Source organism: Artemia sp. Qi Xiang Cuo, chromosome 6, assembly GCF_049724085.1.
Source record: "Artemia sp. Qi Xiang Cuo chromosome 6, ASM4972408v1, whole genome shotgun sequence".
NCBI lineage: Eukaryota > Metazoa > Arthropoda > Branchiopoda > Anostraca > Artemiidae > Artemia > Artemia sp. Qi Xiang Cuo.
The window spans coordinates 35,643,537-35,669,210 of record NC_142799.1 but is presented as its reverse complement, the minus strand read 5'-3'; the positions used below and the strand labels follow the sequence as shown (position 1 = coordinate 35,669,210).

At 34.7% G+C, this 25,674-nt stretch overlaps 1 protein-coding gene and 1 long non-coding RNA gene across 2 annotated transcripts in view; both read right to left on the bottom strand.

The window, feature by feature from the left end:
• LOC148951168 (uncharacterized) overlaps positions 1–25,674 on the bottom strand; it is a 102,300-nt gene that overhangs the window by 30,730 nt on the left and 45,896 nt on the right. The window contains exon 8 of the mRNA XM_089091011.1: positions 14,595–14,743. Within this exon, the coding sequence (XP_088947137.1) occupies positions 14,595–14,743 (149 nt within the window). The remainder of the gene's footprint in view (positions 1–14,594; positions 14,744–25,674) is intronic.
• Positions 3,154–8,847, bottom strand: LOC148951170 (uncharacterized). Its single transcript, XR_016141897.1, has 3 exons — positions 8,748–8,847; positions 7,758–8,031; positions 3,154–3,284 (listed from the first exon to the last, which is right to left on the bottom strand). It is a non-coding gene; the product is annotated as an uncharacterized LOC148951170 (long non-coding RNA).

Below are 25,674 nucleotides of genomic sequence, written 5' to 3'. Positions count from 1 at the left end.
CATTGAAACTGACTCATTTCTGCTTGTCTTATGTTTTAATAACACTCTTTATTTTACTTTTAAAACTATTGTGAAATTAATTAACAAAAAGTAACCTTTTTACAGGGAGGTAAATAGTTTTTGCCCATTCTTGCTTCAACCTTCGGAAATAATTGTGCAAATTTCCACATTGCGTCCCATGCATTTGAGAGTGGGTTTCTTGTAATTTCTGGAATTTAGCGGCAATCCTCTCATAGTCCTTCAAATGCAATGCATCTTTTAAGTCACGACTAGAAGAAAACAATTGAAAATAAATTGGCTTAATTATTGAAGAAGCAATGTCACAAAACAATAGGTTACGTTGGTTGAGTTGACTGGAACACAAAGTTTTATTCTTATAGTTTTTCTAATTTTTTTTTAACTTTCGAGCAGAGTGAACCAAAACCTATGAGAAACTAGCAACGTTAAAGACTTAGCTTGGTATTCAAGAAAAAAAATCCAACACTCCCAACAATTTTCAATAAAATATCTTACAATGTCAATACTTTTTCAACTGTAGTCTAGACTACTTTAAAGACCACTGGCCATATATGCCCACTGCAAAGAGATTCGGCCAATTTGTGACACAAGTATAATTATCTTTTAGAGGAGGCTTCTTTAGACTGGTGTCAGGGGCTGGAGTGGGGAGTAGCTTTTTTGTTAATTGAATTTAACTTTTAAGGAATCTACAAAACATTATACATTTAACAGATAAATAAATGAAATCAAATTTGGACAAAAAAAAAATAGTTTATACAACAAAAAACCAGAGGAACATTCATGAAGCCTTTTAAAGAGACTTTTTAGAAAATATAGTAGCAACTTTGGTTTTAAGTAAATAACAAAAAGAGTTTTACCACCAGCTCAAGGTGGTACCATGTTTTCTTATTTACGTCAACTATAATTTACCAATAAAAAAAGAAGATCGAAGTATCTATTGCAATCAGTTGAGCATCTAAAGAAATAATTTTAGTGCCCTGTATTTTAGGGATGTAGAAAGTGATACTCAAATTCATTTAAATACAATCATATTTCTAAGCTAATTCTGAGACGATTTGAGCCAATGAGAGCGGGCTTTGGCTGACTGAAGGCCAAACCTCGCTTGATTCGCTTGAGTAATTTAGTAATTCTAAATTACTGTTTTTTAGAACCAAAACGGAATATTAGCAACCATAAGGTTTGCAGTCTTTCTAGATTTACACGGACTTTTACTTAATTACACCTTTTTTTCCCAATCTAAATTATTACTGGTAAAATTACATCTTTTTTAGTCGAAAATTCTCACTAAAAGAAACATGGACTGAAGCCAGATTTCAAAGCCCAGACAAAGTCAATTATAAATTTTAATTTTAATACAATTTTGCAGCTAATATTATGTCAAAACAGAGTGTGTTTAATTAACAATTAGAGACCACAATTGTCTAAATTTACCTTTTAATTGTAAATGGCATGATTATAGGTAGTATCAATCTACATCAGCAAATAAATTAAGGGTTTAACTATTTAAATGTTAATTTTATGGCCATTATGTACCCAACAAGTGTTTTTATAACTGAATGGTGGGTTAAAATAAGGTTAAATATTTTTGGTGCATAGAAGGGGAATAAAAACCTTCTCTATGGTACCGCAATTCTATAAAAGAAAATTGTTGTCACATACTGATGATGTTTTTTAAACAAACGTAATATGATGATCAATTAAAATACAAGGGCAAACTGCTGTATAATACTGTGCACGTTTGTGGTTTTCTTCTCAGACCATAAAGTATAGTGGCCATTTTTTAGTCAGATGCAACAATCTAACATCTAATATGTTATCATCTAATATGGCCTCATCATATTAGATGATCATCTAATTTGGTTTTCTTCTAATTTAATACCAGATGATCAAGGCTCCCTTTATTCAAATTAACCCTGGGCAGCTCCATCAAACCATCTTAAGGATGGACTCTAACATATGTCTTAGTACAGGTTTAACACATACAAAAAAACAACAAGCTGACAAAAAAAAAAAAAAAATAAAGAAAATTTTTAGCCATCAATTAAAAAGACATAAAAAAGAATATGAAAACAAACATTGATAGAAAAAAAAAACAGTATACCCAAAAATAAAAGCCAGAAATCAAAACCCACTGCTTAAAACACATTATATTCTAGGCCTTTGCATAACCACACTTTTCTCACCATACTGGATGTTGTTTAGAACTTATACTTAACAACAACTCCAGGTTTTCACATGAAAATCTCTTTCATTTTCTCATTTTGTTGTACGTATACTATTTTCTTACCATAGTATGTTATTTTCTTACATGATAAAGGCTTTCTGACATGAAGTTAAAATACTAAGTCTTTCACTAATATATGTGTTACAGTGAATGTCCGGAATTCGTGAATGTTGACATTCACTGGTGAATGTCCAAAATACCTTTTTTTTCTGCTTGGATTTAGTCTAAATTGCCAGTCAACTTTTTCAGTTTAATGCAAGGTTTAATAATGACAGGTTAGGTTAGATTTGGTTAGGTTAGCTTTTGTTTAGCTTAGGTTTTTAACCCATTTCTGATATTCATAACCAAATTTAACATAAACTAACATTATTTAACCAAACTTTTAAATTTTACCATCATAGCTTGCATAAGATTGAAAAAGCTGACTCACAAAGCTAATTGTATCCATGCAGATAAAAAGAAATTTTTGGACATTAACTGGTGAATGTCAACATTAACCAGATTTCAGACATTTACAGTAACATATATATGTTTTTTCTCTCTCTTAACTAAAATTTGTAACTGTTATTTATACATTTTATTTTATTTCTAAACAGAAGGGCAGTGTGATGAAAGGTATTATATACTTTTCAAGGTACTAGATGAAAAGTGCAACCTTAAGAAATATTTACACATGACTCAATAACCTTTTACAGGATCAGCAAGGGGCTGTGATTTTTTATTGTCAGCTAGAAAATAATCAAGCATATAATTCTTTTGAAGTACTCAATAAAAGGAAAGCCTAAAGAAACACAAGATAGGCATCTTACTTGATAAATTTTCCAAATTGTAAAAGTTGGTGGTAGTTGATTTTGTTCTGAACTGAGATAACTTGATCAATAAAAGGAAAGAGCTCACAAAAAAGTGGTTCACTATCCTTCACAAATCCTTCAATCAAAATTGATAGTTGTTCAGCCTTAATTAAAAGTTGGCTCAGCTTCTCCTGAGATTCCTTGAGTTTGGCAAATACTGAGTCCCTTTTTGAAAGGGTCCAATAATCAATCTGAAATTCCAAAGAATATCAAATTGCCCACCAACTAAATAACACAAACAAATTATCCAAAACATATATAAAAATGTATAATACAAGGGGTGTTTTTTAAGTAAGGGTCATTTGAACATAAATACACAACAATAGATTACTTAAGAAAAAGTAAATTTATTTTCAGAAAGTACATAATTTACTGTATTTTGTGGCCTAACTGTCAAGTTTGTTCAAACGCTTATCATAACTCTCAATTAATTTTAAGGTAACCTCTTCATAAAAACTTACCGCATGCTCTGATAACAAAGAGTTCATTGCCGTTTCTACATTGTCGTCATAATTGTAATGGTTGCCCCCCCCCCATCAGTTGAACTGGAGACAAAACAAGGGTTTCACATATCACACCCAAATCAAAGCAACAGAACATGGAATGGAAACACACACTCCCCTGTATAGTTGAAGGCCAAACAGACTCTGTCCCAGTGCAAAATCATGGCATCAGTGTTTTGGAATAGGCATGGTGTTTTGTTGGTTGACTTTATGCAATGAGGAACCACTATCAATACAGAGACATACTGTCAAACACTCAGAAAGCTCTGCAGAGCAATTAGAAAAACCAAAACAAACTTGGCATGCTGACAAAGGGAATTGTCCTCCTTCATGACAGTGCATGACCTCTCACTGCAAGTCAGACCTGCAATTCGTTGGACAGTTTTCGCCTGGAAGTTTTAGACCATCCACCCAACAGTCTTGATCTTGTGACAATTGATTACCATCCGTTTCTCCAACTCAAGCAACACCTCAGTTGCAACCATTACAATGGTGACAACAACAGACAAACAGCAGTAATTCTTGGTTATTGGAGCAGGTGGCAAGTTTTTATGAAGAAGTTAGTTTACAATTAGTTGACAGTTATGAAAAGTGTTTGAACAAACTTGGCAACTATGTTGTTAAATAGAGTAAAGTATGTATTTTCTGAAATAAGTTTACTTTTTTGAAATAATCTTTTGTTGCGTACTTATCTTCAAACATACCTTCAAAAACACCCCTTGCATGTAGATACAAATAAGCTCAACCAAACTCATACTGATAGGACTCTTACAGAGAGATATACAAAACACAACAGAGTTGATATGGGTCCCATAAATTTATCAGGATATAGAAGGATTCAAACTATCTCCAAAATCAAGGCTCAAACTATTTCAACATATTAAAAACAGAGAACATTTATGAAAATTTTGAAGACAAGTTACTGTGCTTCTAAGAGACATGCACTTTACACAAATGAATCGAAAAATGTATTATGTATTTAACTGTAACTGAAGTTGTATTTTTTTTTGTCCCTGCTTTATGGCTTTGAAACTGTGAAAAATGAGTGAAAAAGTGAAACTGGAAGCCAAAAGTGGTCCATATGTGGGTTTTTGTCTACTAGCCATGTTCTCAGGTGTGTATAAAACCTCACAGATTGTAGAGAGACTGGCCACGCTTGGGATGGAAAATATGTCATTGGGTCCAGCTCAAACAACACTTGACAAAATTTGACGTATGGTACTATATACCAAAACAATATAACGCTATTCAGCAATATGAGAATACTATTATTTTTTGGAAGGTTCTCCATTTTGGAAGAAATAGCCCATGATGGCAATATTCAATGTTATTAAATTCCAGCAAGGGAACAACCAATTTCCAAGAGTACCTCAGAAAGAGATTTGGGTGGTGTTGTGGATGAAGGCCTCAAATTCAACTGCCACACCTATGCTGCAGTATCAGGGCTAACCAGACTCTTGGTATCATCAATGGGGATCACTAGTAGATCCCCAGCAATAGTGACTAAACTCTATGATAGCCTGGTGCAACCTAGACTGGAGTATGGAATGTCTATAGCCACATCAATTAATAAAACAGACCAGATAGCCATTGAATCCGTTAAAAGATAGGCAACAAAATGCATAAAGGGTCTCAAAGATAAAGAGTATGGATGTTAACTGCAGAGCCTGAGGCTACCAACTCTGACATACCATCAATGCAGAGGTAATAAGATAATGATCTATAAATTGCTCAAGTCTGATGACAAAGATGTTTGAACCTGCCTGGTCTTCAAGTACCAGAGGTCATTCAGCAAAGCTGTTCTGCAAGCATGCTAAGACAGGAAAAAGAATAAATTCTACAATCAAATTGTAGGTCTGTAGAACGTTCTGAGCAAGAGGATGATGGGATCTACAAAAATTAATAGTTCCAAATCAAATCTCAACAAAGACTGAGTGACAAAACCATGGCTCACTAAATGGGATGAGCAGACGTCTCATGGCCCCATCATCACTAACTGGCATTCACTGGATTTGTTCATATCACTAGCAAGTACAATTTAAGGTAATATATTCTCCATTTTGATTAGGATAGATATTATTGAACTCCTTTAAAGAAATCCATCACTTTTTAGATATCACCAAAAACTACTTTGAATTCAATTAAGGTGTTTAATCCCCTAATACTTGAAATGTTATTTTTATTCATGGACTAACATAGGGATGACCTTTTGGTGGAAGAGGGCAGAAATTCATTAGATATTTCCTAAGGGGGGGGAGATATACAAATGTTTGTTCTACATTTTTCCAGAAGGTCTCTTACACAAAACATACAAGACCCCCCCCTAGCAAACAGATATGATAAGGTGAATTAGCTGAAATAAGAAAAAGATAAAATGAATGTTCTTAGCTGAGAGTAAATCTGATGATAAATATTCAGCTGACTTGAAAACACTCTATTGAAACCTCCAGATGGCACTGAATTATTTTTTGTCCTGATTTCACCTGGAGCATCAACTGGTTTTGGACTGAATGTATGCTTAAATGGACTATTGCATGATAGGATGGCTTATTGAGCATAAATGGCTTCTCATCATCTTTGAACAATCAATCACTTCTAACAGCAGAAAGATAAGGAATATTATACATCATTCAAAATACTTGTCTGAAGCAGTTTAAAAAACAAAGCAATCTTCTTTATTAATGTTTTTACTGGCATCTACAAGAGTATTATACCTTTAAATTAGGAGAAGCTGGCTTCTTTTTCTTTCTTTTTCATAGTACTCTGCTATTATCTATTTTGTCAATAGTGAACAATTAAATGATTATCATTTTTATAATTCCTAAAAGCACTTCACTTTACTTTACACCCATCCCCTTAATGCGTACATATATAGCCAAAATTATATATTTTCCATGCATTTTGTCATACATTACTCTTATCTTCAAATGGGCTAGACTTAACAGTAAAGAAGCACCATTGATGAAATCAAGAAATAGAAAAATGCATGGAGATTACAAAATTTAGGGTATATATTTGCACATTAATGAGGGTGGGGATAAAGCAAAGTAAAGCACTAATAGGGGTAAATATTTACCAAATCATATTATTGAGAAACAACTAAAGTGAATATATCATTTGATGCCTTTTTTTATGCTGATTGCAAATATAATAATCATTTCTATTAGAAATGAATTTTAGCCCCCCCCCTCTATATATGCCAATTCAGGGTATATATTTCTACATTAGGGGGGTGGGGGTAAAGTTTAAACTTACCTTCCATTTACATCAGAAATAAAATTTGCCCCCCCCTCAAATGTAGAAATATATACCCTGAATTGGCATATATAGGGGGGGGGATAAAATTCATTTCTGATAGAAATGATTATTATATTTGTAATCAGCATAAAAAAGGCATCTAATGGTATATTCACTTTAGTTTTTACTTAATATGATTATTATATTTGTAATCAGCATAAAAAAAAGGCATCTAATGGTATATTCACTTTAGTTGTTACTCAATAATATGATTTAGTAAATATTTACCCTAATAGGAATAGACTAGATTCTATGTTATGTTTTTAGAATAATTAAATCATGTTTTGAAAGTTTTATAGTTTTTTTCTGAGGAGGAATAATTGTAATGTAGGACTGAACTGTGAATATTAATGGCCAATTATTTAAAATGTCAGTAAAATTCTAGTTTAACAACTTTTTGTTATCTTGGAAAGGGGTTAGGTTTAGAAAATGAAACTTTCAGTAATGAATACAGGGTCAAAACATACTTTGGAAGGTTTTGCCAACCTTCCATGTTTATTCCTTTTTGATTTCTAAGTCTTAGAAATATGCCTAATTGATAGGTCTACTAAACCTATTGAAATTTTGATAAAACAATATTGTGCCTTAGTTCTCAGTTATCAGTATCTTTATCTATGGTTTTAGTTCTGAAAATATAATTCCTGTTATTTGAGAAGAATTTAAAACCAAATCAATGGCTTTTTCTAAATTTATAAAATGTATTTTTTAGATCTTTTAAACCTTATAAACTGGGATTGAGCAAAGTTATGAAGCTGAAAATAGTTTTGTTGTAGACTACTTCATTTAAGCAGAAGATCTGCTTTTTGGTATTTGTTTAGCCTTGTGTCGCATGATAAGGAGAAATGTTAAGAAAATAATTCTTACCTTAAAATATGTATAATGATCCTAGTTCTTATATTATCCAATGGGAGAACCTTTATCATCAAGTCTTTCCTCTTAAATCCTTCTTTTTCCAGCTTAAAAGAAAAAGTTTCCTAAAAGTACCATGTTGATCTGATCTGAGAGATTTGAGTCTCCTCTTGACAGCAATGTCAGTTGAGACTTCTTTCAATATGACTAATTTTCTTCCTTCTCAGCACAACACCATTAGCTGCAAATACTTTCAATACAGCAATAATTAATACAACTCAGCTTCAATCTAAAAAGAAAAGACAATCTTCCTTTATAGTAGAGTACCATGTTGAGATTCAATGCTTAAGTCTTTTTAAATTGCTGCTATAAACTGCCGCCAAATAAGTTGTTTTATAGATAGTGTTCATGCCGGTCTTTTTAATTCTTTTTTTTCAAGAGCAGTGGCAAAGGGCCACTATCAAAATATGAACATAAAGACTGGCATTAATGCTATCTATAAAACAACTTTATTAGGCGGCAATTTAAAATGACTTAAGCATTGAATCTCAACATGGTACTTTTAGGAAACTTTTTCTTTTAAGCTGGAAAAAGAAGGATTTTTAGAGGAAAGACTTGATGATAAAGGTTCTCCTGTTGGATAATATAAGAACTAGGATCATTATACATATTTCAAGGTAAGAATTGTTTTCTTAACATGTCTCCTTATCATGTGACACAGGGCTAAAAAAATACCAAGGAGTAGAGGTCTGTACTTCAAAATACCTTCCCAGGACATAGCCTGCTTCAGTCTGTAGACCCAGCCCTGAAAGTTTCATTTTCCTAACTTGATCCTTTTCCAAGATAGCAAAAAGTAGCTAAAGTAGAATTTTACCAAAGTGTCTTTAAAGATTGTATAAAAATGCAAGGAAAGGTGATAAGCTAATCTGATTAGCCTACCAGGCATATAGGCCTATTAAATTTTTCTCCGTAAATAATAGTAGACAGGAAGTCACTCTAATCTACCTTCTTTTCTAAACTCGAAATAGATGCAGTTAAAACTGTAATCTGACTTTCAAGCTTCCCCAAGTTCTTTACTTCTTCACCAACTATCCTGTTAATATTTGTCAGCATTTTTGTTTTTCAAATTTTCTGGGTTTGTCTAACAGCATAAGCATTAGAACATTATCGGTGCGATCACTATTTTTGGTTTGTGTCAAATAAATTAGTTTATTCTGCGGCAAGTGTCCCTATTAACAGCAGAATCCACAAACGTCTACTTTTTTATTATTATATCAATACATAAAATCTACTAAATCATTCTTAAATATTATTTCATAGTCAATTCTATTAATGAAGCGTTTGTAAAAGAGCTAAAATTCGATCATATTTCAAACACAATCACATGCAATATTCAACACACATTTTTAAATATTTAACACACATTTTTAAAGTGGAACATGTTCCACTTTAAAGCCATAAAGACTTCAAAGTGTATGGACATATTTGGTTTTACAATCCCTTCTTGGAGTTTTTATTGTAGAGTTTAAGAAAAAACACACTATTCAATTCCATGGTCAATATTTTATACAAATATAGTCATTACTATCGTTGTAATATGCCCAAGTCGTACCCGATAAGACTTTACAAGGAGGGATTTTACACGGGGTATTACCCAGAATTCCCATAATTATTTTTATTTGATTTAATTTTAGATGTGGAGATGTTGCGGAGAAAATTTTCGGGAGGAAACTTTCAGCGCAATTCAAATTGTCTGTCGTTTCCATGAGGAGGGGGGATTTTGCGTAAGAAAAATTCTCTATCGGGGAATTTTTCACAGCTGAAAGTGTCTATGGGGGATTTTTCCGAAGTAGAACCTTTCCACCGTGAAATGGGGGAGGGGGTTTCTGGGGGAAATTCCACGAAGGGAGGATTTATGAAATGATGAAAAACGGAGATTAAATAAAAAACAAGTTTTTTTCCAATGAAAATAGGCGACAGAGAATTTTACAGGCAGAATTAAGTAGTAGAACCCTTTGCTATACCAAAGATACATTGTATAAATCGATCAGAACACCACACCGCCATATATTCCGAATATGAATATATTTACACGTGAACGGCACACCAAATATGGGAGACTAAAAATAGCCTATGACTATAAATTTACTCACGTTACTAAAGGGACTCCAAATAAGATGGATAGCATATAGCAACCAGAACTAATATAAGGATGGATTTTCAATATATTTCGTATTAGTAAGAGAATAGAATTCAGAGAGAGAGAGCAGTTTGATTATACTCGTTTATATGACAAGATATATATTTGCAACAATGAGTGGTATAATTACACTATTAGAAGTTGATAGTGGATTTGGTAGCAGCAGAAATGATACAAAGACGAAAGTACCAAACATAGCAGCAGAAATTAAATGAAGATCTTGACAAAGCCTTGAATGGGATGATGTTTATGCGAGATATGTGAAATCATTGAGTAAATTTAAATTGGAGGAACAGTTATGCTTTGCAGTGAAAATTAATATAGTGCATATACATAGACTTCAAGCTGCTTTAAATACAATAGTGAAATGTATTAAGGAGGATAAGTTATATTCGTGATTGTATGTGTAATAAATATACTATTGTTGTAATAATACACATAATAAAAATGTTTCGAACTAGAAAATATTCTCTCTTCTCTTGTTAGATTTTTAGTAGGTTAGAGAATATTCTTGAAGTAGAAAGAATCCTGGTTAGTCTAAAGTAAGCTGTGAGAGTGTTAGGATTGAAAAGTGAATGAATTTGAGACAGAGAGAATTATGTTGAATCTTGTGATTATGGAAAAACGTTTGATTCTAGATGATAGTTTTCTGGAGTTGTCTCTTCAAAGAAAAATATTTTCTTAAAGAATACTTGAAGATATAATGAGAAATGATTCTCCATCATTGGACTGTTGTATGTAACTTTTACAACTTTTTATTGAAACAAAGCAAAATGATATTGTGGATTTACTTTGGAATACACTGCCTTAGAAATTTAAGATTCTATCTAGGTGAGAACAATAAATAAAGAATATCCTGTTCAAACAGGTTTTTTGACGTCACACAATTATTCCTCTCTCTCTCTCTCTCTCAATTTGTCGATAGTAGATCAGTTTAATTTTATCTGTGAGAGAGTTAAAACTAGAAAAATATTCTATACATGTCCACTATGCATGTATACCCTTGGCACCTGGTCATCATGTTAGAATTGTATAATTATTGATGAGTAAGATGAAAAGTGTAGATTATGCATTCAATGTTAATTACATAGAGGATATGCAACACAAATCAAAGACTGTAATTCTTGTCTTGAAGAGATTTTGTGACTCTCACCCTAGTGGACATCTATGCTCCTATTTTCACTATGATAAATGTGGTCAATGGGAGAATACCTATCCTGGTATGATCGGAAAGAACCCTAAACGAGATTTTAGTTTATTTCTTAGAGACTGGTATCGTCTTGGTTTTGAATAATTTAGGGAAGAAGAATCAGGTCTACAATTCAACTGCTGGAGAAACAAGACAATTTGTTTTCTACGTCATCGCTTTGAAGACAATAGCTATTATGACTATAAACCTACTGATTTTTACTTAGCTGTTACAGAATGTGATTCAACATTTGAAAACACTGTATGTGATATTGCTTCAAATAGGCAAATCGGAACACGTAAATTTTACAATATGAATGAAAATAGTATCATTGAAAATACAAAGAGATACAATAAGATTGAAATTACGTTGTACTGTAGAAAATGTGATACTATTAGGAATGTTTGGTGATGATTTTAAAGTTCAACAGAAATCTTCTCAGTTTACTTACATTCATTCTTCCTCTTGCACATCTAACCTCGACCATGTTGTGTCATATAACCTTGATATACCTTATGTTGAGGTAGTTTCCAAATTTGAAGTTTCAGACCATCTTCCTATTGCTTCTAGTTTCAAACGAGAAGCTTCTCAGATTCCAGTGTTACAGGCTTATACTGTTCACCGGCACAAGTGGTATACTTCCCGCGATTGGAATAAAATTGACACATCTCAGTACATTGAAATTTCAGATAGTATCCTAAACAAGATCCGGGTTCCATTTCATCTTCTGCAAAAGTCTTCTAATAAAGACATTAATGAGATTAGATTAACTCTTGATATACACTCCACAGAAATCTGCCATGCAATTTTGTGTGCTGAAAAAAGGGCAGTTCCTCTTAAAAAAATACGTCTTGGTACCCAAGTTCCCGGGTGGTCAGAAAATCTAGTGCTGTCCGAAGCTTGAGAACGTGCTAAATTTTGGTACAAGTTATGTAGAGATTGCCTATGCCCCCGTCAAGGAATAGTCAATGAACTAAGAAAAGTGTCAAAAAAATGTTTTGCTAAGGAACTTGCCCTTCGTCGATCTAAAATGCAGACCCTTTACTCCGAGAAGGTCAGGAATTCACCTGATCTACTGTGGAAGCTATTACCTCGTACTAGCTCCTCCAATTTGCCAGACCCGAATGACATTCCTTTGTCCGAGTGGATATCCCATTTTTCAAATGAATTTTCTGAGCCTGATCCTGTTTTAGTCACAATTTTGTGACGAGCTCTGCAAATTCATTGATGAATCTCCTGACCTTGATTTTGTTGTTACTTGTGACGCTGTTATAAAAGCCATTTCCCAACTTAAAAAGAAAACGTCTTATGGGATAGATAAGGTGAGCATTCTACACATCATTAATGGAAGTTATCTATTGATGCGTCGCCTCAGCCTTCTCATGGATATGATATTTGTTACAGGTATTGTTCCATCCTCGTTCTGCATTGGTGATCTGACTCCGATTCCTAAAAAAGAGAAATCTGAGCTGCAATGTTCCTCTTTTCGTCCCATCACCGAATCTACTACGACGTGCAAACTTTTTGATCTTCTTTTTCTTGATGAGTAAAGACATGAATGTTACGTTCCCCCATCTAAGTTCCGTTTTCAGGCTAATATTGACTGTTCTCGTACTCTTACAGCAGTTTTTAATACCCTTACTGATGCTGAATCTTTGAGGGAAAATGTGATCATTACTAGAAATGATGTTAAACGTGAATTTAAAACCTTGCTTTAGTTTTCGATGCTTCTTCATATGGCAAGGCGAGGCATAAACCCATCAGTTTTCAGTGTCTTCAGGGATTTATAGATGAATCGAGGAGTGTGGCTAAATCTGACATTCCGTTTTTTCTGTGCAATTAGGTTGTCATCATTCCTTCTATTTATACATTAATTCACGTTTGAAGCCAAACTCTTTAATTCGCTTGAATGAGGTTTTGAATCTTCAGTATCGCATCCTTGTTAAGAAAGGGACTAGACAGGGAGCTATCACTTCCCCAACCCTGTTCAATAATAGTGTCCTGGAAACGCAGGCAAAGTGTCTTCCTTCATGCATTCTTGAGAGAATCGATATGTCTTTTATTTGTTATGCTGATGACATCCTGAATCTCAGCCGTACAATCCAGCGCATTGAGCAGAATTTCAAAATCCTCAAAGATGAATATTCAAAAATCGGTCTGTCTTTTAATCCTGAGAAATCCGAAGTAATCCTTTTCAATTGGCAAAACCCCTCTACTTCTCTTATAAATATGGACGGTTCTCTTGTTAAACCCTCAGACCATATTACATACCTGGGCCTCCCAATTGGCACATCTATAGGTCACACACGTCGTTTGCTGATTTCTCACGTTGAGCGTAAAATTAGCATTTCTTACGCTGTAATCGTAAAAAGCAAACTACGTTTTAACCGTTATATTCTAGCATCCATTTACAACGCCACAGCCCTTCCTCATCTGCTTTACATTGCTCCTTTCTGGAAATTCTTTACAGTTACAGATAAAAAGCACCTACAAGCAATCTTCTTCAGATTTGCTAAATATCTTCAACATTTCTTGCCCCCTTGAACAAGAAACCATAAAATTATTCATTTGTATAAGCTAGCTGATCCTAATATTAGCATTAATAAATCTCTATCCCCTTTTCAAAGTAAGTTTAATCATCCATGGTCAACAATTTGTTCACAATAGTTTTTTTTTTATATTAATGTAATGCATATAGTCACTGTTCGTATTAATGTAATGAAGAGTTTTCTTTTGTCATGTGTTTGAATTTTCAATGTGTGTTTGTGTCCTTCTTTTTTTCTTTTTTTCTTTTTTTTTTCTTTAGTGATTACTCCGTCTACTGTACCTTTTGTACCTTTTTTTGACGGTCAATAAATGAATAATAATAATAATAATAATAACCCGTTTATAATGCTACTCATGAAATACTAGTACCTATTCTGTTTTGAAAATGGATAAACAAGATACGGGAATAGAATATAAAATATTTTATTCGTGCACTTATCTATCTATCTATAATTTATTTTTTGCAGACGGTAAAAAGAATGTTTCTGGGGAGGATGCCACTCTGGCACAGCAACTGATAAAGCAAAATGAGGAGTTGCAAAAGTGTCAGTTAGAAATGGATAAGGCCAATATAATTCTGAAATATCAAAAAAGAAAGCTAGAAAGGAAAGAGTTGGAAATGGATGTAATTGTTTTTAAGAAACTCGAGAGCCATCAGGAACATCGGAAAAAACGTGAAAAACTTGAGAATGATGTTAAGACCTTGGAAAAGCAACTTGGTGCATTTGCTGGGGAGCGTTTCACCAAAACGTTTGACCAAAAAATGGTCTGGATTGAACAAAACATTAAAAGCGTTGAGCAAAAAAAGACTGAAATCGCTGGGGAGCTGAGGGATCTGCAGGATGAACTCTCTCATATTGATTCGTCAACAGTATTTAGATACAGTGATCCAACTCCAACAACAGTATTTAGATACAGTGATCGAACAAAAAATTAAAAGCGTTCTGGTGAGTAGTAAGAGTTTCATTGGCTGGCTCAGACGCTCTTCAGGTTTCTTCTCCACAGCTTCTGCAGTTGTTTCCATAGTGTCTTCTCCTTGGGGCTCAGGCTCCTCTTCAATGTAATCTGAAAAAAATAAGCGAGTTTATAATAGGTAGCAAAAAACTTACAACTACAAAATAATTTCTTATACCGCACTCCCCTTCTACCCCTGATTAAAAGAAAATAAAGTAAAAACATACCATTTATTAATTTAGGTCGTTTGAGTTATTGAATGCCTCAGATTACCCATATACAAGTATTTTATCTTGACAAACCATTCTGAATGAATTCTAAACCCGCAAATTTGAGCCAGAAGTCATTGGAAATAAATTATTGTCATTACCTTCATCTTATTACAGCCTATAGCTGCCAATACAACCCGTTACATCGTCGCTGTTATGCCCAAGGACCGCATCTGACATATTCAAACTTATGAAATTGTTCCAAAAACCGTCTGCTGAGCTGCTGTCAAAAGTAGGTGCAGTAAGTAAAAAAATTATTAAGTAGTACAGCATTGAATTATTACAGTCCTTACCAGTGGTGCTGGTTTCCGTTTCATGTCCCATCAGCCAAGAACTGTAATGGGGGTTGGGGGTCTGCCATCTTGTGCTTTCGCACACCCTTCCTGTTTACTTTCCCATAGATTTCTCTAGGTACCCATTTAGAGGTGGGTTGACACTGTCTGAGCTTACAGAGTCACACCACTGACCTCCATCCCAAACCAAATAACCAGTAACACCAGGAACCGAAGCCCCACCCTTCGGAAAGAGGATTCCAATTCTATTGCGTTGTCCACTCGACTAGTACAGCTAGGTTAAGTAGGGGGTTGGCAATACCAACCCCCTTACTAAGCTTCTAAGTGCATTTTTATTCAGAAAAAGATGATTCAAACCTAAAGGTAAGACATTAATCTGCTACATTTCTAAAACATTTTAAGCCTTAGAATAGAAACAAATCTAAAAAAATACAGATTGACCCCCAATTTTTGTATCTCCACTTCGCTTTTGGTCTCTGATCCCCCTATTCACCGGGAGGGAACCCAAATTTGAAATCAAGTCCACAAGGTGGCACTTGCCAAGCGTAGCAAAAGTACCGCAGGGGGTGTGGCAAGTGTTGCACAGACTGTCCCACGCGTAGCAGAACTGTGCGGCACATTTAGCCCTTCAAGACGTACATCAGGTGGTGGAAAGTGGGCAACCCCATGCTATTAATTGTCACTCGAGCGCAACGTTAGGTGGGGATGTCGATATCGCTTTCGTCACACCAATTCGTTTTAGTGTGAATCTGCCTGGCACTTATGAATGAATGTTTTCAAAGTAAACCCGCTTCATCAATAAGAAAAAAACAGGTTGGACGCATATATCCCTTTCCCCTTGGACGGTAAAACCATGCAAGTGCTGCATCAAGTATAACTCACGAAAATCTTTTTAATTTTTGTCAACTTTTAAACTTTTTAGCATCCCTGCTTTCAATAAAAAAAAAATCAAGGTACTATCACTTAAATATAAGAAATCCCTATCCCCCCCCCCCTATGGATACCATCTTGATAGGACACCGTCTCTGCTTTAAATAAATTTTTTTTTAACTTATTGGCACCCCTGCTTTCCAAAAAAAAATCGAGTTATTATCATTTAAATATGATAGCTCACCCCCCCCCCTCTGGATACCACCTTCGTAAAATGCCCTCTGCTTTAAATAAAAAAAAAAATACATTTTTGGGATCCCTGCTTTCAAAAATTTTTTTTCGAGATATTATCATTTAAATGTAATACCCCCTACCCCCCCCCCCCCCTCTGGTACCACCTTGATAGGATACCGTCTCAGATTTCATTAGAAAAATAAGTTACTTAATAATTAACTAGGTCACTATATGGTTCAAACAAACACGCAAAATAACGTTAAACAGCTTAGTGTTCCTTGAAAAAAATGAGGGTATGAGTACAGGGGTACAGAAAAAAACAAAATGTCAAAATTTTTCAGATATAAATCAAATTATTGTAAAACTCAGTCATAGATTCGACGTGTCATTCAATGAGATCCAAAGAATCTAATTAAAATGGAGCACACACAAAAGCCAAATTAGGCCAGTAGCCTATGAGAAATCGCAAAATATCCAAGACAATGAACAAGTCTTAATGGAGAGCCCTGGGAATATCAAAATATTTCAATGGTTTCCCAGGGAATATGATATCATTTTCTTCTGTCTCCACTTTAAATGAAAAAAATAATTATCCTTTTGGCAACCCTGCTTTAAGTAAAAAAAAGAAGAAGGTCTTCTCACTTACACATGATAGCCCCCTATCCCCCCCCTATAGGGAATAATTTAAAATTTCTTTATGAGACATATTTTTGTGGGTTGCTTCACAAAAATTGATTATTAAACATTAAGGCTTTAAAAAATTTATTATTAAAAATTAAGAAAATCTTATCTAAAAACAGCAAAAAAAAAAAAAAAAAAAAATCTGCAAAATTAAAATTCAGGTGTATAAACAATATGTCGGCTATCAGTTTAAGAATCGAACAGAAGACTGAGGCTGTTGAGTAGTGAATTCGTTCTATAATTCTGTTCAACTTGAAAATAAAATTCTTGACTACGAACGATGTTAGAAATAGCGATTGGGAAACTACATTCAAAATGATTTAAACATATTTCATAAAGACGATAGTGTTTTTTGTCAACATATGAAGAACTGTGTATATTGCAATATTTGCAATTGCATACTGTATCTGTCTGGCTTTTATGCAAAGTAAAAAGATAGATAAACATTAACGAACAAGAGAGTAGTGAAGAATTGTGGTATGCAACGTAATATTTGGCTGGGAAAATCACTGGTGATAAATCGCTAGGAGTGGCACCGTGATTGCGTAATTTTCGGGGATTCGGGGAACCAAATTTTTTTTCGGGGTGACGCATAGATTTTGGGGGAAATACCCGAAAATTCGGGGATAGTGCAAGCCCTGTTTGATTTCTAATCAGGAAAATCGAAATACTAAACCACAAGAGAAGGTAAAGCTCCGACTTTGCGGTTGACGCACTAAAGAACTGCCACAAAAGTAATTTAAAGTCGACCGAACGCCGCCACCTCTGTGGGCGGCGGCGTTACGACACTTCGGCGGTGTTTGACCGGGCCTCTCGTCGGCGGCGTTTGGTCGATCCGCCGGCGCGGCGCCGGGGTCTATATATAAGCATGAGTATACAATGCAGTCTAACTGGTACATTGACTTACCACGGACAGTTAGCTATTAATATGAACGATACATGAGTTACCAGACTATTTTTTTGAGGCAACACCCATTTTTTAGGGCCAATAAGAGAGAACGGAGGCTACTCCATATACGATGACTTGATTAGTAATTGGATTCGAATAAAAGGAGTGATTTTCATTGCAATTCATATCAGTAAGAGAATTGAATTCAGAGAGAATAGTTTATTTGAGAGGATATTAGTAGAGAAAATGAGTGGAGCATTTACACTATTGGAGGTTGATGGCGGAGCAGGTGGCAGCAGCAATGATACGTGAGTACCAAACATGGCTGTTGAAATAACACGAGGCTGTAGACTAAGCCTTGAATGGGATGATATTTATGCTAGATACGTGATATCATTGAGCAAATTTAAATTGGAGGAGCAATTATGCTTTACTGCGAAACTGAACATTGTGCATATAAATAGACTTCAGGCAGCATTAGATGTACCAGTGAAACATATTGATGAAAACAAATTGAATCAGTGATTATTTTTGTTGTACTTATGTTCAATAAAACTGTTTCTAAATCAAAGATATTTTTCTTTCTATAGTAGGCTAGCGTGTATTTTTTTTAGAGTAGAAAAAAATTCTGGTTAGTCTAAAGTTGGTTGTGAGAGTGTTAGGACTCTAAAAAATGGATAGATTTGAAAAAGAACGAATCATGGGGAATCTTGTGTTTATCGAAAAACTTTTGATTCTAGATGATGATTTTCTAGAGTTGTCTATTCAAAAGAAGATATTTTCTTAGGGAATGCTTGTCAATATAATGAAAACTGATTCTCCGTCATTAGACTATTGCATGAAGCTTTTACGTCGTGGACCAACGGCATTTGCACAATTTATTGACATATTAATCACGACACAGCAAAATGATATTGTGGATATGCTTTTTAACACTAACTTAGAAGTTTAGGACTTTTTTCTCATGAGAAAGATGGAGTTCATGGATGATTTACTCCTCTCTCTCTATCCCACTCAATTTGTTGATACTAGCTCAGTTTCATTGTGGCATTGAGAGTGTCAACAAATGAAAAAAAAAATGTTACATACATGTCCGATATTCATGTAAACACTGGGAAGCTGGTCATCATGTGAGACTTGTACAATGATTGATGAGTATGATGAAAAGTGCAGATTATGCAACCCGTGTAAATTGCATAGAGGATATGCTGTAGAAATTAAAGGTTGTAATTCCTGTCTTGAAGAGGTGTGTGACTCTCATCCCAAAGGGCACCTATGCTCGAATTGCCACTATGATAAATGTAATCAGTGGAAGAATGCATATCCTGGTATGATTGGAAAGAATCCTAGGCGTGATTTTAGTTTATTGCTAAGAGAATGGTATCGTCGTGGCTTTAGATTGTTCTGGGAGGAGGACCCGGGTCAGTAATTCAATTGTTGGAACAACAAAAGAATTTGGTTTCTACGTCATCGTTGTGAAGACAATGGCTAATATGATTATAATACCACTGATTTTCATTTGGCTGTGACGGAATGTGATTCGCTACTTGAGGACACTGCTTGTGACATTGCTTCAAATAAGCCAATTGAAACCTGTGAATTTTACAAAATGAATGAGAATAGTATCATTGACTATACAAAGAGATGTGATAAGAGTGAAGTTACACTCTCGTGTAGAAAATGCGACCCTGACATTGCAGCACATCAGGATCAATATACCGTGAATTCAGATAATCTACCTGCATTAGTTGTTATCGAGGCGGCACTTTCCAATCGAGAGTGATAAACAACCGCGATTCTTTCAGTCGAAGCAACTTATAATATACGCTATTAAACCGTACCTACTGGCACCAGACGTGCCCCCTCCCCCCTAACACGTCCAACATAAAGGATTAAAGTTGTACTCATTCTCTTCAAAGGGCGCCGGACAGGTCCCTCATCTTTATTTTTTTTCACTACCTCCTCTTCCCAGAAGGAGGTAATTTGCATATCAGCTATCTTCCTTGGACGTGGCGCCATTTCTTAGTTTCCTTTAAAATCAAATCTCACCTCCCTATTACAACCATGGTAAGCACAGAACAGAACATCAGATGTTGACAAAGCCAGCATTTGAAGGATAAGCTGCTGATGCAAGACCATACGTTCGTTTGTTTTTGGATGGCGAGAGGGTGGCGTGTCACATGGAGAAGATAGTCTTCAAAGCAGTAAATCCTGCGACCACCAAAAAAGTATGGGAAATTATCTACAGGAATTTGAAAACTCCCAAAAGTAAGAGCATTAGAACATTATCGGTGCGATCACTATTTTTGGTTTGTGTCAAATAAATTAGTTTATTCTGCGGCAAGTGTCCCTATTAACAGCAGAATCCACAAACGTCTACTTTTTTATTATTATATCAATACATAAAATCTACTAAATCATTCTTAAATATTATTTCATAGTCAATTCTATTAATGAAGCGTTTGTAAAAGAGCTAAAATTCGATCATATTTCAAACACAATCACATGCAATATTCAACACACATTTTTAAATATTTAACACACATTTTTAAAGTGGAACATGTTCCACTTTAAAGCCATAAAGACTTCAAAGTGTATGGACATATTTGGTTTTACAATCCCTTCTTGGAGTTTTTATTGTAGAGTTTAAGAAAAAACACACTATTCAATTCCATGGTCAATATTTTATACAAATATAGTCATTACTATCGTTGTAATATGCCCAAGTCGTACCCGATAAGACTTTACAAGGAGGGATTTTACACGGGGTATTACCCAGAATTCCCATAATTATTTTTATTTGATTTAATTTTAGATGTGGAGATGTTGCGGAGAAAATTTTCGGGAGGAAACTTTCAGCGCAATTCAAATTGTCTGTCTTTTCCATGAGGAGGGGGGATTTTGCGTAAGAAAAATTCTCTATCGGGGAATTTTTCACAGCTGAAATTGTCTATGGGGGAATTTTCCGCAGTAGAACCTTTCCACCGTGAAATGGGGGAGGGGGTTTCTGGGGGAAATTCCACGAAGGGAGGATTTATGAAATGATGAAAAACGGAGATTAAATAAAAAACAAGTTTTTTTCCAATGAAAATAGGCGAGAGAGAATTTTACAGGCAGAATTAAGTAGTAGAACCCTTTGCTATACCAAAGATACATTGTATAAATCGATCAGAACACCACACCGCCATATATTCCGAATATGAATATATTTACACGTGAACGGCACACCAAATATGGGAGACTAAAAATAGCCTATGACTATAAATTTACTCACGTTACTAAAGGGACTCCAAATAAGATGGATAGCATATAGCAACCAGAACTAATATAAGGATGGATTTTCAATATATTTCGTATTAGTAAGAGAATAGAATTCAGAGAGAGAGAGCAGTTTGATTATACTCGTTTATATGACAAGATATATATTTGCAACAATGAGTGGTATAATTACACTATTAGAAGTTGATAGTGGATTTGGTAGCAGCAGAAATGATACAAAGACGAAAGTACCAAACATAGCAGCAGAAATTAAATGAAGATCTTGACAAAGCCTTGAATGGGATGATGTTTATGCGAGATATGTGAAATCATTGAGTAAATTTAAATTGGAGGAACAGTTATGCTTTGCAGTGAAAATTAATATAGTGCATATACATAGACTTCAAGCTGCTTTAAATACAATAGTGAAATGTATTAAGGAGGATAAGTTATATTCGTGATTGTATGTGTAATAAATATACTATTGTTGTAATAATACACATAATAAAAATGTTTCGAACTAGAAAATATTCTCTCTTCTCTTGTTAGATTTTTAGTAGGTTAGAGAATATTCTTGAAGTAGAAAGAATCCTGGTTAGTCTAAAGTAAGCTGTGAGAGTGTTAGGATTGAAAAGTGAATGAATTTGAGACAGAGAAAATTATGTTGAATCTTGTGATTATGGAAAAACGTTTTATTCTAGATGATAGTTATCTGGAGTTATCTCTTCAAAGAAAAATATTTTCTCAAAGAATACTTGATGATATAATGAGAAATGATTCTCCATCATTGGACTGTTGTATGTAACTTTTACAACTTTTTATTGAAACAAAGAAAAACGATATTGTGGATTTACTTTTGAATACACTGCCTTAGAAATTTAAGATTCTATCTAGATGAGAAAAATAATAAAGAAGATCCTGTTCAAACAGGTTTTTGACGTCAAACAATTACTCCTCTCTCTCTCTCTCTCTCAATTTGTCGATAGTAGATCAGTTTAATTTTATCTGTGAGAGAGTTAAAACTAGAAAAATATTCTATACATGTCCACTATGCATGTATACCCTTGGCACCTGGTCATCATGTTAGAATTGTATAATTATTGATGAGTAAGATGAAAAGTGTAGATTATGCATTCAATGTTAATTACATAGAGGATATGCAACACAAATCAAAGACTGTAATTCTTGTCTTGAAGAGATTTTGTGACTCTCACCCTAGTGGACATCTATGCTCCTATTTTCACTATGATAAATGTGGTCAATGGGAGAATACCTATCCTGGTATGATCGGAAAGAACCCTAAACGAGATTTTAGTTTATTTCTTAGAGACTGGTATCGTCTTGGTTTTGAATAATTTAGGGAAGAAGAATCAGGTCTACAATTCAACTGCTGGAGAAACAAGACAATTTGTTTTCTACGTCATCGCTTTGAAGACAATAGCTATTATGACTATAAACCTACTGATTTTTACTTAGCTGTTACAGAATGTGATTCAACATTTGAAAACACTGTATGTGATATTGCTTCAAATAGGCAAATCGGAACACGTAAATTTTACAATATGAATGAAAATAGTATCATTGAAAATACAAAGAGATACAATAAGAGTGAAATTACGTTGTACTGTAGAAAATGTGATACTATTAGGAATGTTTGGTGATGATTTTAAAGTTCAACAGAAATCTGCTCAGTTTACTTACATTCATTCTTCCTCTTGCACATCTAACCTCGACCATGTTGTGTCATATAACCTTGATATACCTTATGTTGAGGTAGTTTCCAAATTTGAAGTTTCAGACCATCTTCCTATTGCTTCTAGTTTCAAACGAGAAGCTTCTCAGATTCCAGTGTTACAGGCTTATACTGTTCACCGGCACAAGTGGTATACTTCCCGCGATTGGAATAAAATTGACACATCTCAGTACATTGAAATTTCAGATAGTATCCTAAACAAGATCCGGGTTCCATTTCATCTTCTGCAAAGGTCTTCTAATAAAGACATTAATGAGGTTAGATTAACTCTTGATATATACTCCGCAGAAATCTGCCATGCAGTTTTGTGTGCTGAAAAAGGGGCAGTTCCTCTGAAAAAAATACGTGTTGGTACCCAAGTTCCCGGGTGGTCAGGAAATCTAGTGCTGTCTGAAGCTTGTGACCGTGCTAAATTTTGGTACAAATTATGGAGAGATTGCCTATGCCCCCGTCAAGGAATAGTCAATGAACTAAGAAAAGTGTCAAAAAAATGTTTTGCTAAGGAACTTGCCCTTCGTCGATCTAAAATGCAGACACTTTACTCCGAGAAGGTCAGGAATTCACCTGATCTTCTGTGGAAGCTATTACCTCGTACTATCTCCTCCAATTTGCCAGACCCGAATGACATTCCTTTGTCCGAGTGGATATCCCATTTTTCAAATGAATTTTCTGAGCCTGATCCTGTTTTAGTCACAATTTTGTGACGAGCTCTGCAAATTCATTGATGAATCTCCTGACCTTGATTTTGTTGTTACTTGTGACGCTGTTATAAAAGCCATTTCCCAACTTAAAAAGAAAACGTCTTATGGGATAGATAAGGTGAGCATTCTACACATCATTAATGGAAGTTATCTATTGGTGCGTCACCTCAGCCTTCTCATGCAAATGATATTTGTTACAGGTATTGTTCCATCCTCGTTCTGCATTGGTGATCTGACTCCAATTCCCAAAAAAGGGAAATCTGAGCTGCAATGTTCCTCTTTCCGTCCCATCACCGTATCTACTACAACATGCAAACTTTTCGAGCTTCTTTTTATTGATGAGTTAAGAAAGGAATGTTACGTTCTCCCATATAAGTTCGGTTTTCAGGCTAATCTTGACTGTTCTCATACTCTTACAGCAGGTTTTACTGCCCTCACTAACGCTGAATCTTTGAGAGAAAGTGTGATTATCACCGGAAATGACGTTAAACGTGAATTTGATTCCTTAATTTATTCGTCCATGCTTCTTCATATGGCAAGGCGAGGCGTAAACCCATCAGTTGTCCGTGTTCTCAGGGATTTATATAGGAATCTAAAAGTGCGTTTAAAACTGCCATCTCGTTTTTTCCCTGCAGTCGGCTCTTCATCCTTCGCTATATAATTGCATTAATTCTCGTTTGAGGCCAAACTCTTCGATTCCCTCGAATATGCTTGTGAATCCTCAGTACCCCATCCTCGTTAAGAAAGGGACTAGACAGTGAGCTATCACTTCCCCAACCCTGTTCAATAATAGTGGCCTGGAAGCGCAGGCAAAGTGTCTTCCTTCATGCATTCTTGGGAGAATCGATATGTCTCTTATTTGTTATGCTGATGACATCCTGAATCTCAGCCGTACAATCCAGCGCATTGAGCAGAATTTCAAAATCCTCAAAGATGAATATTCAAAAATCGGTCTGTCTTTTAATCCTGAGAAATCCGAAGTAATTCTTTTCAATGGGCGAAATCCCTCTACTTCTCTTATAAATATGGACGGTTCTCTTGTTAAACCCTCAGACCATATTTCATACCTGGGCCTCGCAATTGGCACATCTATTGGCCACACACGTCGTTTGCTGATTTCTCACGTTGAGCGTAAAATTAGCATTTCTTACGCTGTAATCATAAAAAGCAAACTACGTTTCAACCGTTATATTCTAGCATCCATTTACAACGCCACAGCCCTTCATCATATGCTTTACATTGCTCCTTTCTGGAGATTTTTTACAGTTATAGATAAAAAGTACCTATAATCAATCTTCTTCAGATTAGCTAAATATCTTCTACATTTGCCCCCTTGGACAAGAAACCGTAAAATTATTCAATTGTATAAGCTATCTGACCCTAATATTAGCATTAATAAACCACTATCCCGTTTTCAAAGTAAGTTTAATCATCCAGGGTCACCAATTTGTTCAAAATAGTTTTTTTTATATTAATGTAATGCATATAGTCACTGTTTGTATTAATGCAATGAAGAGTTTTCTTTTCTCATGTGTTTGAATTTTCAATGTGTGTTCGTGTCCTTCTTTTTTTTTCTTTTTTTTTTTATTTATTGATTACTACGTCTACTGTACCTTTTGTACATTTTTTTGACGGGCAATAAATGAATAATAATAATAATAATAATACCCCGTTTATAATGCTACTCATGAAATACTAGTACCTATTCTGTTTTGAAAATGGATAAACAAGATACGGGAATAGAATATAAAATATTTTATTCGTGCACTTATCTATCTATCTATAATTTATTTTTTGCAGACGGTAAAAAGAATGTTTCTGGGGAGGATGCCACTCTGGCACAGCAACTGATAAAGCAAAATGAGGAGTTGCAAAAGTGTCAGTTAGAAATGGATAAGGCCAATATAATTCTGAAATATCAAAAAAGAAAGCTAGAAAGGAAAGAGTTGGAAATGGATGTAATTGTTTTTAAGAAACTCGAGAGCCATCAGGAACATCGGAAAAAACGTGAAAAACTTGAGAATGATGTTAAGACCTTGGAAAAGCAACTTGGTGCATTTGCTGGGGAGCGTTTCACCAAAACGTTTGACCAAA